Source organism: Oryzias latipes, chromosome 22, assembly GCF_053564925.1.
Source record: "Oryzias latipes strain Hd-rR chromosome 22, Olatipes_Hd-rR_3.1".
Taxonomy (NCBI): Eukaryota; Metazoa; Chordata; class Actinopteri; order Beloniformes; family Adrianichthyidae; genus Oryzias; species Oryzias latipes.
The window spans coordinates 1024222-1037645 of record NC_136258.1 but is presented as its reverse complement, the minus strand read 5'-3'; the positions used below and the strand labels follow the sequence as shown (position 1 = coordinate 1037645).

Below are 13424 nucleotides of genomic sequence, written 5' to 3'. Positions count from 1 at the left end.
AGAAACACCATATCCGATGTTTTTGCTAAGTCAGTGTTGATGTGAATGTCTTTTAGCGCTCTAACAAATGCCGTCTCGGTGCTGCGCTGATGTCTAAACCCAGACTCAAACTGTCTTTGAGTTCAAGAATTATTCAACTCAGACAAAACTGCTTTTTTTCTATAACTTTCCCCAAAACAAGAAGATTGCAAAATTGACTTGTAATAGTTAGACATGAAAGATTCCAGGCTGCTTTATTTCAGAAGGGATTTTAATGCCTAAAGTTTTGATGGATTATGTGAAAGTTATTGACTTGAGCAAGCTTTTTACAATTTTCAGAACATCTTGTTATTTTGAGACGATTTGACACATTTCTAAAGAATTTGACTAATGAAGTTTCCCAATTGAAAAGTAGACAGCAAGTTACTTAATCCAGAAACCATCCTGGAATGATCCGCACTGATCTCAGTTCACTTCCTCAGTAAGAGAGTGACTCCTGCCAGAACAGAGGAAGAAACTAAAGTAAAAACTTAAAATAATTTATTTTGTGATTTATTTGTGATTCCTTTCAACTGGGATCAAACAATTCTAAGCTCATTTTCACATTTAAATGTGTTTTCAGCACAGCGGTGGTTAAGCAAAAGAAAACATTGAAAATAAGCAATAACAATAAATAAAAAATAAAAAACACAAGTGGACACATGTAGATGGTGGACAAACCTTTAAAAATCTTTAAAAATCCCACTCCAATCATCTTTTGATGTAATGTTTCTTTTTATTATGATTATCCCATGTTTAGCAAAAATCCAAAAAACCTTTTTTGACTTCTAGGACATAGTTTCTCCAGTGGAAGTATTCATCAAAAATTTACTTCAGAGTTGTAGGCGGGACTTTTGGTACGGAGTAAGCCCACCCCATCCTGGCTTTTCTGTATTAGCAGCATTTCTGCTTTGAACAGCTCACACACCGCCCCAAAGCCGCTGTGTGAGCTGGAAGTCCGAGCTCTGCTCAGTGACACGGTTCTCCCGGGTCTGGCAGCCGCTAACCCAGAGCGGCGGGTCGGAAGCCGCACACGTAACAAAGCACCACCCCCATGTCTGCAAACACAAAGCTAAAAGTCCGGCTGCTCTGCATTAGTATTTTTTCAGGTGCAGGGCCCAGTCTTTTTTTTTCAAAGGGTACTGCAGACTGCAACCACATGGAAACAGGATGCTTTCAGGCAGAATGTGAAAGAGGCTGCACTCCCTGCTGGGTTCAGTGCACTGGGCTCCAGAGCAGTGAAGCTCCAAGCAAAATACAGAGCAAAAGACATTCACCTGTCAAAATCTGAAAACTACAGGTTATGATGTATGATTTTCACCAAAAAATGACGGATATCTGTTTTTAAAATGGGGATTCCAGTAAATCTGAAATCTGAACTTTTTAACAAGTAGAAGCAAATATGTGCTTCTGGATAAGGAGGTTATCAAAAATGTCCTGCTGCATCTTAACCAACACATGTACTTTGACTGCAGGTGAATGATTTTAACATGGAAAAGAATTAGGAATAATGCGTGAAAGAGGCTTTGTGTGCAGGATGTACACACAACATGAGTGACATCTTTAGTGTGTGTGTGGGGGGGGGGGGATCTGAGTTAATAATCAAACAGCTAACTACTATCTAATTAAACTGATTAAAAACATTTTTCAACTTCAACTCGTAAAACCCTGTAAGGCCCACTACATTCAAGAATAGACAGAAAATAAAAATAAAAAATGTGGAATTCAGATGTTTTTTAACCCTTTGAGAGAAAAATATTATTATTTATGATCTTTTGGATGATTTTGTCATTTTTCTTTCACATCAATGTTAGTTCAAGATCTTTAAGAAAAAGGCACCTTATATTTCCAGTGTCTCAAATTTGATCTGCACATTTTTAACATGATGTAAATGTATTAAAAAGACTTCATTATCAACACATTTTCCTTTCTTTCAATACACAAAATATCAATTAGAAAGAATAATAAATGAGTTTTTCCTTCCATAAAGTGTTGAAAATTAGCAAAACTTTTCTAACCAAAAGTGTTTTTGCGATCTTATGGAGGCAGACATTTTTAAATAAGCAGGAAAGACCTGCTACTGACCCTATAGGGGAAGGATGAAGAACTACTGAAAAAACATATGAACCCAGTTACATTCAGTAGTTTTAAAAGAACGTTTGGATTAGGCTAATGAGATAGGAGTCTCAGAAATGTTTCCAATATTATACCAAAAAAAGCATTAAGTCAAAGTAATTTAGAGACAAAATAGAAAAAATAAAAACAAGTAAAAATCAGTTAATGAGTTTGCTCCAGTTGGTCTAATTTGTTCAAATGGTGTTTATTAAAAGCTACACATGTCTGCTTCTGAGTTTGGTTTGTTCTTCATGCACTTTGTTTTTGAATGTTTCTTCCTGATTTTTCTTAAATCTACAGTGGCTCTACCTTGTTTACTGCCTTTGCTTTGGTCCCAAACAGCACATGCCCTCATCATTTGCATATTAGAAGTAGAACTACTAAAAGCTCTGAAAAGAAGCATCCTCTGTTGAAATAGAGTAATGAAGTAAATAGATGCCTTTTTTTTTTTTTTACAAAAACAGATTTTCAAATGCAGTGATTTATTTATTGCCTTATTTATTCATTTCCTTTTGGCTAAAACTGCTCTCCATAATTTATGGAGGACTCATCAGCTTTGTGAGAGCTGCTCAGTTGCTTAAATTCTCCAAAGAGTCGTGGTTTGTAAAACTTCAGTTTGAAAGCCATTTCTGAAAAACATGGTGTCATCACATCAACCCCTGTATTTCAACTCTTTCCTCTTCTCCCCTCTTTCTGTTTCTGAACTCCTTCTGAGAGATCATTCCCAGATTTCCCCAACACTCATTTGGCCCCTCCTCTTTCTTCCCTGTGCTTCTTGTTCTTCCCTTTCCCTCAGCTCTTCGATGCCCAGGTCCCATCCCGATCCTGTCTTTTTCTCTCCTTGGATAGCCAGCTGCCAATGATCACTCAACTTTCTTCTCACTACCTTCACTGAGCCTATCAACTCATTAGAAATTCCTTTCCCTAATCATCTTTTCTTCTCCCCCCCTAATATATTCTGTCCCTTCTCTCTCCAGGACACTTTCTCAATGGCAGCTATTGCTCTTTTGAAGAGGATGAGTGCAGCTGGCAGTCTGTGGCAGGTCGTGGTCCTTCCTGGAAAAGGTTCCAGTCACCCTCCAAGGCAACCAGACAGAGCTGCCCGTCATCAGGTAGCTCATTCAGGCCTCACATGACGCCATCAAAACTCTTCAAGTCAAATCATGATCATAGAGAGACATTTTACAGTAAGTCCGGAGTGGGATGTTTTAAACTTTAAATTAGCATGAAGTTAACGTTGAACAGTGAAGTCTTGATGTGTGAACGTGGACACACCAAACCGTCTGATATGCCAATCACTTTCTGAGCTCAGCACACTGCTGTAAACGGAGTCCCAGTGAGGGTGAAGCCTGCAGAGTTTCATTGTGACTCCACTGATGCAAGTCTTTCCAGATATTGAAGGTTTCCAGAGGACTTATTTCCAGAAATCCTAATGCTGTAGGAAACCACAAAAGATGGGGAGTAGTGTTATACCTTGCTTATAAAATTATGCCTCAATTATACCCCAATGACACTAAGCAGAAATGATAACCAGACTTATCTTTACATGTACAAAATAGACTTATGTACCATGTTTTCTACACTCTATGGGGCACACCGGATAATAAGACGCACAATCAATGACTGGTCTATTTCCAAAGTTATGTCATATTTAAGCAGTACTAATTTATAAAGCACATGAATTGAGACTAAATATTTAGAGATTAGTCACTCAGACGGTATTAATTGCATTCACAGTCATTCTAAAACTAGTTTGTAACACACTACACCAAGGCTAAAAACCTGGGCACCCGTGCCAACTTAGGGAAAGTCAGTGGCACGCAGGTGTGTGACAACAGTAAGCACTTGACATAAGGAAACGGTCCAATCACACAGTGCTTTTACTGTGACCCCTCCCACATTTACAAACATTGTCACTTCTTTTCTATAAAACGTTATCGTTTTGTACAATGTACATTACTTTCTGCTTCAGCCTTCATGAACAAGCGATTTAAATTAATGCACATGGTAGGCCGTTAAAACCAACATTACTGTGACTACGCTAACTCCCAACCTTGTTAGTAACACATAAAAGAAAATCACAGTGTGTTACCGCCACACATTAGCCACAGTCACAATACCTTTAACTCCCAACCTTGTTAGTAACACATAAAAGAAAATCACAGTGTGTTACCGCCACACATTAGCCACAGTCACAATACCTTTAACTCCCAACCTTGTTTGCTACATGTTTAAACACAGACTGGTACCACTAAAACAATAGTTACTGTGACTACACTAGATCCCAGTGTTGTAGAAAAAATACAGCTAAATGTTAGCTGTATTTGTACCAAACAATTTGACAAAGTGTTGAGTACCTCTCAAAATTGCTTTGACATCAGTAAACATCACCACATACAGCAATACAAGAGGATCCGGATAAGGTGGACTACTGTTTTTTGAAAAAAAATTTAAGGGCTTATACAATACTATTCTTAAGCCTTTTATAGTAAACAATATCCGTTTATATGATAATACATTACCTTTGGCACACAAAATAATGATTTTTTTGAATTGAATATAAGTTATTTTCCTGAACTTTTTTCCTACCCAGACTTAATCTCTGAGGCTCCAGCTTCCGCTCCTTGTGGGTGCCGACCGTTTCATGACGTCAGCCTAGAGTCTGCCTCCACAGCGTGTCTGCGTCTGGCCCATGAAAACATACAACATCCAAAGTTTTGCAAAGATGGATGTGTACATTGTGTATACAGGCCTAAAGGGAAAGAGTTTGAGCCGATCACCGCTAGCTCCATGGAGAAAGTGGGTGTTTGTGTTAGCCTAAGGGCAGTGCTGGGAGTGCAGACTCTTCCTGTTCTCACTTGTCTACATCAGCTTGTGAGAACCCGCTTGCTTTCGTGGGTTGGGATGGGCTGATGCTCAGAGCGCAGGTTTTAAGAGAAATACTCAGAAAAGAGTGAATGGATCAAAATACCCCTTTGGGGTTTCTTTTCGTGAGGAATGACAATTAAAATTCACTTAAAAGTTCAAAACATTGATTTTGCATTAGAAGGCTTTTAAGTGCTCCTCATAGTGTGGAAAATATGGTAACTAATCCTCAAAATGAAATTTAAAAATGCTTATGTCATTGTATTTCCTCTCACTTTGTCTCTTCTGCCATTTTTGTCGGTTTGAATCAACCAATGTGTTTGTTTAGGTGCTACATACACCGTGGAGGGAGGCCAATCAAAAGGTCAACATGGCTCAGCAGTGCTAAAGAGTCCACTTTTCCCTCCTCCTCTGAGAAATGCTCCATGCACGGTGAGCCCTCCACTACCAAAAACACTTGTTGAGCTTCCTTTAAAGGTATATGAAAACTGGACTGAGTGGGATGTCATCCATGGAACATGGTTTCCTTCCAGCCCCAATCAATTCAAGTAAATTCAGTCACCATTTTTTCATGATACGGGAACAACCATGTTGGAACGATGATGTCAGTAAGGTCCCATATGGTCAGAGTCATTGTTTCTATGGCAACCACTTTCTCCAATCAGGAGTAAAGTATGGAAGTTCACACCCCTACCACTTGAAGGTGAGATTTGGCTTCTTGGAACCAGCGAGTACTTCCTGTTTGGAAAACCAGAGGGGGAGGGGGAACTCTGTCCAGTTCTCATAGTCAATGTGAGTTTCCTACAACCTAGTAGCTGAGGTCAAAACAGCAGCATTATTTACCATCAATGGAAATCTTGTAATGTGTTCTGAATATTCACCAGGGGAAGCAATCTGAACACACCTCATCAAAAAATGTGGGAGCAACTGATTACATTTATGACATTTATGACATTTCAACAGATTTTGTCATGATGTAATGTATTAAACCTTTTAAGTCTTAAGGACATTCATTCGGACATTAATTCATTTGTTTTTTTCTTAAAAATGTATAACAGAGATTAATTTGATTCTATTTTTAAAATGGATGTAATTAAAAAATGACATTGACCTTTGCAGATTCTACTTCATCCAGGTAGATTTCATCAAACTATAAAGATGACATTTAAAGACCCACCCCTGATCATCTTTTGATCTATTTTCAAATTGTTGACAGTCTTTTAATTATCATTATGACGTTTTTAGGCATAATAAAAAAACAATGTTGTACATGGTTTGTACAGAGAGGCAGTAGTTCATTTGAAATTCAGCTCAGAGTGAAAAAAAAAAAGACGTTCACCTCTGAGTTGTGGGCAGGACTGTCGGCTTAGAGAAACCATGCCCTCCCTCCCACTTCACCGTTGCCTTGAGCTTGAAGCAGGGAGCTTGTGGCTCACCCAGTGTATTTACAAATAGGCTCTTTTTCATATAGTATTTTTTTCATCTTTTCCTGACTGACAACGTTTTGAATAAATACTAAGAAGTGAAATGTTTAGCTTAATTTTTATGTCCTCTATCATCGGAAAAATGCACCAAGAAAATGTTAAAAACACTACTTTCATTGGAGTGGATCTTTAAGGCTAGACATTTAAACTAGAAAAGCCCATTCATTTATTTACTGTACACAGGCTTGTGTTAGCCTGCCTCAATTAACAAAGTGTCCTATTATTTTGTACCAATCATTTTTCTTGTTTTAGGCAAAAATAGGTTGTATGTTTTTGACTGCTGTCAGAAATATATAGTCTCAGAATTAGGTGGCTGAGTACTGCTGCACACAGCGACTGTATGGGTGCACAGAAGGAAGCGGGGGGACAGAGGTTGATGCAGAGGATACAGAAGTGGGACAGTGATGCAAAGGTTAGGGGGTTGGAAAACAGGATGATAGGAGATGTCAAAAAAATAAAAAACAAAGGAGCAGTCTGAAAAGCAGACAAAGGAACAGAGAGTAAAAAAAATGTCACTCCTTACACGTTTAGTAGAGGTACTTAATATTTTGCAGGACAAACTGGAGCCAGTACCAAAGTGCTGCCACCACGCTTCAGGGGAAGCAGCAAAGATTAGCCACAAATCCAGATCAACATTCTAAATCCTCCATCTATACTGAATGTGAGCTTTTTGTGCTTTACACTTACAATGCTATGCTGAGGATACATCCACTTCTGTGTCATGACCACTGCACGTTTCCTGCAGCAGTCTTGCAATCGATTAGGACCACATCTTCTGTGCATGCTCTCAGCCCAAATGTGCCGAATTTAATTTCCGTGCTTAATCCAGCATCTGCTCCTCTTGTACAGGGAAATAACAATTATGTTGTTGGCTGTGAAAATGCTTTAGAGGAGCATTGTCACAAGCTTTAGTTTAACACACCCTTGCACCGCCGAAATCCTGTGACAATCTTTTCATTTTTAGTTGGTCAAAGTTAAACATATATCCCACCTGAAATAAAGCGGCATTAGACTCATTCACACTGAGGAATGCCTTAAGTGTACAGACTAATTATACTCCTTAAGGATTTCTTTTAATGTTGACATAATGAAAACTGAACAGGTGGTTAAAACTGAATCTTAGTGCAGTTCAGTTTTCATTATTCCCATAAAAGATGACAAGTTTGGCTGGTTCATGTCAATATTGGAATATCTTTGTTAAACGTGATTCATTTGGATTGACTGTGGACTTGATTGATTAGTTAAATTGATTAGCATTGAACTTTTATTTACTGATGTTAACAATATTAATAATTCATTTTATGGACAATTACTTTTTAGTATGATATCATATTTTTCAGACTATGTCATAGCAGCCAAAAAATGCATAGTAAAGAAGAAAAAATGACAAATAGATCCTTTGCCCTTTGGTCAAAATTGATTTGACAAGATATAGGAAGAGGAATGAAATAGTCGCAGGGCCCCATTTAAGCAGAAAATACTTACAGTAGCAATCTAACCCAAAATGTGATGATGTCCACCCATGTGGATGCCAGGACTTCAAAGGTTAAAGGCAAATCATAATAACACAATTGATGATAGACTGAAGATATGCATGTTTTACTACTGTAGTGGTACGCACACACCAGGCATGTGATGCGCGTTCAAGAACCCACATTCAGTGCGTTCTTGCATTTAGCAGATGGGGTTCACACTAAGCTGTCGACACCCAATACCAGTGCAAGAACTTGGAAGAGGTTTGGTGGGAAATGTCGAAGGGGTGAACGTAGCATTGCACATTGATGCTTACTTCAATTCGCCAAATCCATAGAACTCTTTATCCTCTCCAAGCTTGAAGTAAGTCTGAGTAGTTCTTCTTCTTCTGCACTGCTGTCAGTAGCAAATACAGATACACACACTTACAGTGCCCTTTAGTGGTTGCTGCAGTTTATTAATTTTTAGATTACAAATAAGTCGCAATGAGGCGCACCTGAGTATAAGTCGGTCCCGTATGCCAGACTATGCAAAAAATGCGACTTATACTCTGGAAAAAATAACAGTTAGAATTTTGCAGCACTGCTGACATGAATCTGTTTTTTTCAACAGGTGCAGTTCTGGCTGTGCTCTGGCGGTTTGCAGAAAGGCTCGGTGTCTTTGTGGATCCTGGAGAACAGCACAGGCCCTGATTCATTGCGCAGACTGTGGCATTCAGCCAGCGAGCCTAAATCTGACCGAGGCTGGAAGCTCATCACAGTTGCCCTTTACGGGCTTGCAGACTGGTACGACAAACTCTCATCCTTTTTCACCAAAGACTGGGAGAGGAGTTGGGAATATGCATCGAAAACTGACAACACTTGGAAAAACTTTTACAAGCATATTCGTCTATTTAAACTCTTACATGACACTACAGACATTTAACAGAAGTCTTTCTCAAGAGTTCAGATTTTTTCATTTATCATCTTGGAAACCTTCTTTCTAAACTTTACGAAGTCAGGGGTAGGGATGGGTATCGTCAAGGTTTTAACAGTACTGCTTACTGATACTGCTTATCGATCCTTTATTTCAACGATACTTTTATCTATACTTTTTGAGGACGAAAATAAATAACAAATTAAGAACATAAAGTGTTTTATTTCCTCATTAGGCAACAACATTATTTTTTTAACAAAACATTTTACTTTATACATGAGAATGTTACAGTACAAACCTGGAATGCATGTGGATGTGCTAGACCAGGGGTCTGAACCTGAACCTCTCAAAGAGCCATTTGGATCAGTTTCCCACTGAGATGAAAACACAGGGAGCCGCAACACTAGATGTGTTAGAAAAATGTTTTTGCCGATATATCATGATAGTTCATTTGACAATACTTGTATTGATTCAAAATGCTGTCAGGATATTTTTTTAATTACTTCATTTGATTGTTTGTATTCTTTATAAGCGTGAATTTTCCTTTGATCTTTTGTCCATTTTCAACAACCTTTAATAGACTTTTCTGTCTGTCAAACACTCAGGGTTAAGATGAGTGAGATGATGGAAACAAATTCACTTTGATGCAGACTCCTTTCTATTTATTATTTATTTGTCTTTAAATCCAATAAACCCTATAAATTATATTAATTTTATGGAAGACAACTATTTTCCATTAGAAAGCAGCTGTTAGTTTGTCTGGAGTCATAAGCGGTCATCTTAGCAGCAAGGTGACAGGATAGTAGGGGCGCCCTGACGCAGATTTAATGAATTTTACATGGAAATGGGTGATCTTAGTCAAGGGCAGCAGGGGTCACCAATCCTGTGCCCGCGGGCGCCCATGCGCCCCCGAGCACCCATTGTGGCGCCCGCAGTGAATGCTCCAAAAATAGCACTGTTCATATAGCAAATCAATATTTTGTTGCGATCTGGGGGTTAGCCCCGCCTTCAGCTTTTAAGACTCATGGGAAGTGGTTCTTGGTTGTGAATCTTGGTTGTGTTAAATCGCTCACCATAAGTGAGGGAGCTGGGAGCAGAAGTTAGGTTAATGCTGTTTGGCTGGTGGTGGGTGTGTTCAAAATAAACGGACAGATTTGATTGTCTGCTAACTTATGTGAGTGTCAATCTCAACAAACCGGGTTGTGCTTTGCATGGGGCACGGGTAGCAGATTTGGACATGTCAAGTGTGGCTCAACGGTACTTGCCTGGATAGGAGAGGGTGGCGATTCAGTGCTTGCTATTAGTAATTGTGGCACTTTAGTTCTGCTATCGTGAAATGTATGGCAGAGTATGAAACGGCCTGAAACTTGCGAATCGTCACTCCCACCTTTGAGAAAGAGGCGTGTGTGTCTTTGTGTGTGTGTGAGGAGGAGCAGGAGAGGGGTAGTGGGCGCATGTTTCGAGGTAAAACAGCGCAGGGAGACCATTGCGCAACACCTGGATCATGGGGGGCTTAAATTACCTAGCTCATTCTAATAATGTCATTCTTCACTAACTATTGTGGAAATTTTTAATACTTGTCTGTTTTTTTTCCATATATATTTATTTTTACGGTTGTTTAGTTGCTGATAGTAACGTATAAATCAATACTTTGTTTATGAAAGTATTGAAGATTTTGGAGGATTTTTACTGTTGGTGTTGCACAAAATTAGGAAAATGCCAAATATTTTTGGAGTAATCCCAGTGATGAGTTCTGTAATTTAGTTTATAAATGTTTCATGAGACTTAAACATGATTTTCACAATAACAGGTTTTTAAATAATCAAATCCCTCTGATACGTTTAACAAAGACACACACACAGGACCAAAGACACACACAGGAACAGAGACGCACACAGGAACAGAGACACACACAGGACCAAAGACACACACAGGACCAAAGACACACACAGGACATCATACACAGGACAAGAGACACACACAGGACAAAAGGACACACAGGACCAGAGACACACACAGGACCAAAGAGACACACACAGGACCCAAGACACACACAGGACCAGAGACACACACAGGACAAAAGGCACACACAGGACATCACAGGACCAGAGACACACACAGGACCAGAGACTCTCACAGACCATCACACACCAAGCAGAAATGAACTTATTGCTAAAAATGATGTCAAGAGTTCAGCTCTAAAAAAATGACAGAAGAGCAAAGAAAGTTTTTATCAAACAGGTCCTGTGTCGCCCTTCATACCACTTAGTGCCCATGAAATACCCCTGTCTCAAAAAAGTTGGTGAACTAGGGGGTCTAGGTCTAGGGGGATAAAAAGATTATTTTTTTTGGGAGGGCGCTCAAGTGTCCCCTACGAGATCACAGTTCACAGCTGCAGACACGCCCCCTCCGCGTGCTCATGCTGCTCTCTCGCTCTACCTGACGGTGTTATAGGTACCACGACAAACTGAGAACATGATAGGTATTTTACAAAAACACGGGGGAGATGCAGCATTTTGGACCGTTTAGCTCTGTCTGCCATCTTATATCTTTGGTAGCGTTCATGTGTGCGCTTCCTTGTTATGTTTGTGCGTGCCCCATGCTGTCTGAACAACAGCCCCACCCCCCTGTGCACACAGATAGCCAGACAGACCTCTCCTCTTCAGCGAAAATAGTGAAATTAATGTCATTATTAAGGCAAAATTGACTGATTTGGTTAGTTAAATAAGGCAGGTAACGTTTATTTCTTGTGGGACACACAAAAAAAAGCGACTTCTCCAGTACCGATAGCAGAACCGTTGAGGTCAGATCTTAACAATACTGCGATCTTGTCGAATGTTGCCCCGGGGCACGTACCCATCCCTAGTCAGAGGTTTCAGTTGGTGGTAATACAATGGAACTCACAGATGTACAATTGTACAAAGCACCACCTTCTCTTCTTTATTCCACTTGTCCGTGACGAGGTGAAGGAAAATCAATACACAAAACTCTTTCCTCTCTACTTGCTTGCCAATTACCTGTGGCCTTGACTCCCCCTAAATGGAAAAAAAAAGAAATTAAAATTAAATAAGGGAGGGAAGACAGAAATCCTGAAAAGGCATTTCATCTGTTTGCCTGGCTGGAGGTTTCTTTGCCATTCAGGCTTGTGTAATCCAGCTCCCCTGACAGTGATTAATTTTTGATTCCTGGGCTGTGTTGTCAGCTCTACTTGTGCTTTTAATTAGAATGTCATGTTTGCAGCCAGTAGGTGAACCTCCCAGACTTTGCGCAATGACCTTTGTAGGCCTCAAATTGAATCAGAAAATACGGCCCCGTCCATGAGGAAGTCAGGAAGTAACTAACGGTGGAATGAATGCAGATGCCGAAAACTGACTTGTAACAAGGTGAAGCAATGTGAAATATAGTAACTCCATCAGACAATTAAGCTGTCTGCAGACACAGAGAGAAAACTAGAGAAATTTGAGTCTCATTCGCTTATTCTTTTCAAATTAATTATTTTCCACCCAGTTTGTCTTATTTAGAGTCAAACCAGAACAACATGTCCAAGCAGGGTAAAAAAAAAACTGAGGTAGTGTGTAACATTGCAATCTTACAATACATTTTGCCTAAAGGTGAATTGTAGATCATTAACCCAGTGAGCCCATTGTGTAAAATGTTCATATACCGGTTCTTTCTTCTATGGGCATGCTGCGAAGGACGGGTCGTAGTGAACACGTAAACAATACATAAGGGGTTAAGTAGGTCAAACCCAGGCATGTCGTTTGGATTATTCTTTTCCCCCGTGAAACCTGCACTCTGTACAAGGAGCCCGTTAGTGCTGTTCAAGTGATAAGTGCATGTCCCTTGTATGCCCCATGCTTGCAGCCTGACTGTTAAGCTGCCTTCACACTGACTGCCGCTCAAGCGGCCAATTCAGATGAAAAGTCTATGTAAACGTGCATAAATCCACATTTTGGGCTTCTGCGTTCAAAACTGTCCTGTTCACACATAGCTATGCAAGTTTCTACAACAGTTTTCCGGCTCCACTTCAAAACACGTGGCCATTGAACGCACATTGCAAGTTCAACCACAGTTGGATTTGGTAGTGACACATGGATGCTGTCCCCCCTTAATTCATCAAAAGTGTCAACCGTTTAAAAAAAATGATCATGAAGGAGATCATGAATCAATAATTGCGGTTTGTGCCTGACAGGAATTATAGGACACAAAGTCTTTCATATATCTGAATTAGCTTTGAAAAAGCACGATTCATGAAATGTGCACCGTTAAAACATTTTGCAACAAGCCCCAACCAATAGTAGGTAGCGCACATGCACTAGTAAACAGCAAAAAAAGAAGAAGAAGCCCCTCCCTGCTTCTCCAGTGTGAACACAGTGAGATAAACACATTTTCAAGAACCCTCTTTTTGTTACGGCTGGTCAGAGAGGATAAACCCAGAAGCAGGAAGACTCAAACAAATCCATAAAGTTTTAAGCTTTTATTTGGCCCAAACAAGACCCAAACAGAGAAGATGCTCCAACACAAAACACAGAGAGAACAGAACTTAAATAGGAA

At 39.7% G+C, this 13424-nt stretch overlaps 1 protein-coding gene across 3 annotated transcripts in view; it reads left to right on the top strand.

Moving 5' to 3' along the window:
* Positions 1-13424, top strand: part of alk (ALK receptor tyrosine kinase) — a 705488-nt gene that overhangs the window by 564822 nt on the left and 127242 nt on the right. For all 3 annotated transcript variants that reach the window (XM_023951462.2, XM_023951461.2, XM_078940523.1), the window contains exons 7-9: positions 3111-3245; positions 5327-5430; positions 8568-8740. In XM_023951462.2, the coding sequence (XP_023807230.1) occupies positions 3111-3245; positions 5327-5430; positions 8568-8740 (412 nt within the window). The remainder of the gene's footprint in view (positions 1-3110; positions 3246-5326; positions 5431-8567; positions 8741-13424) is intronic.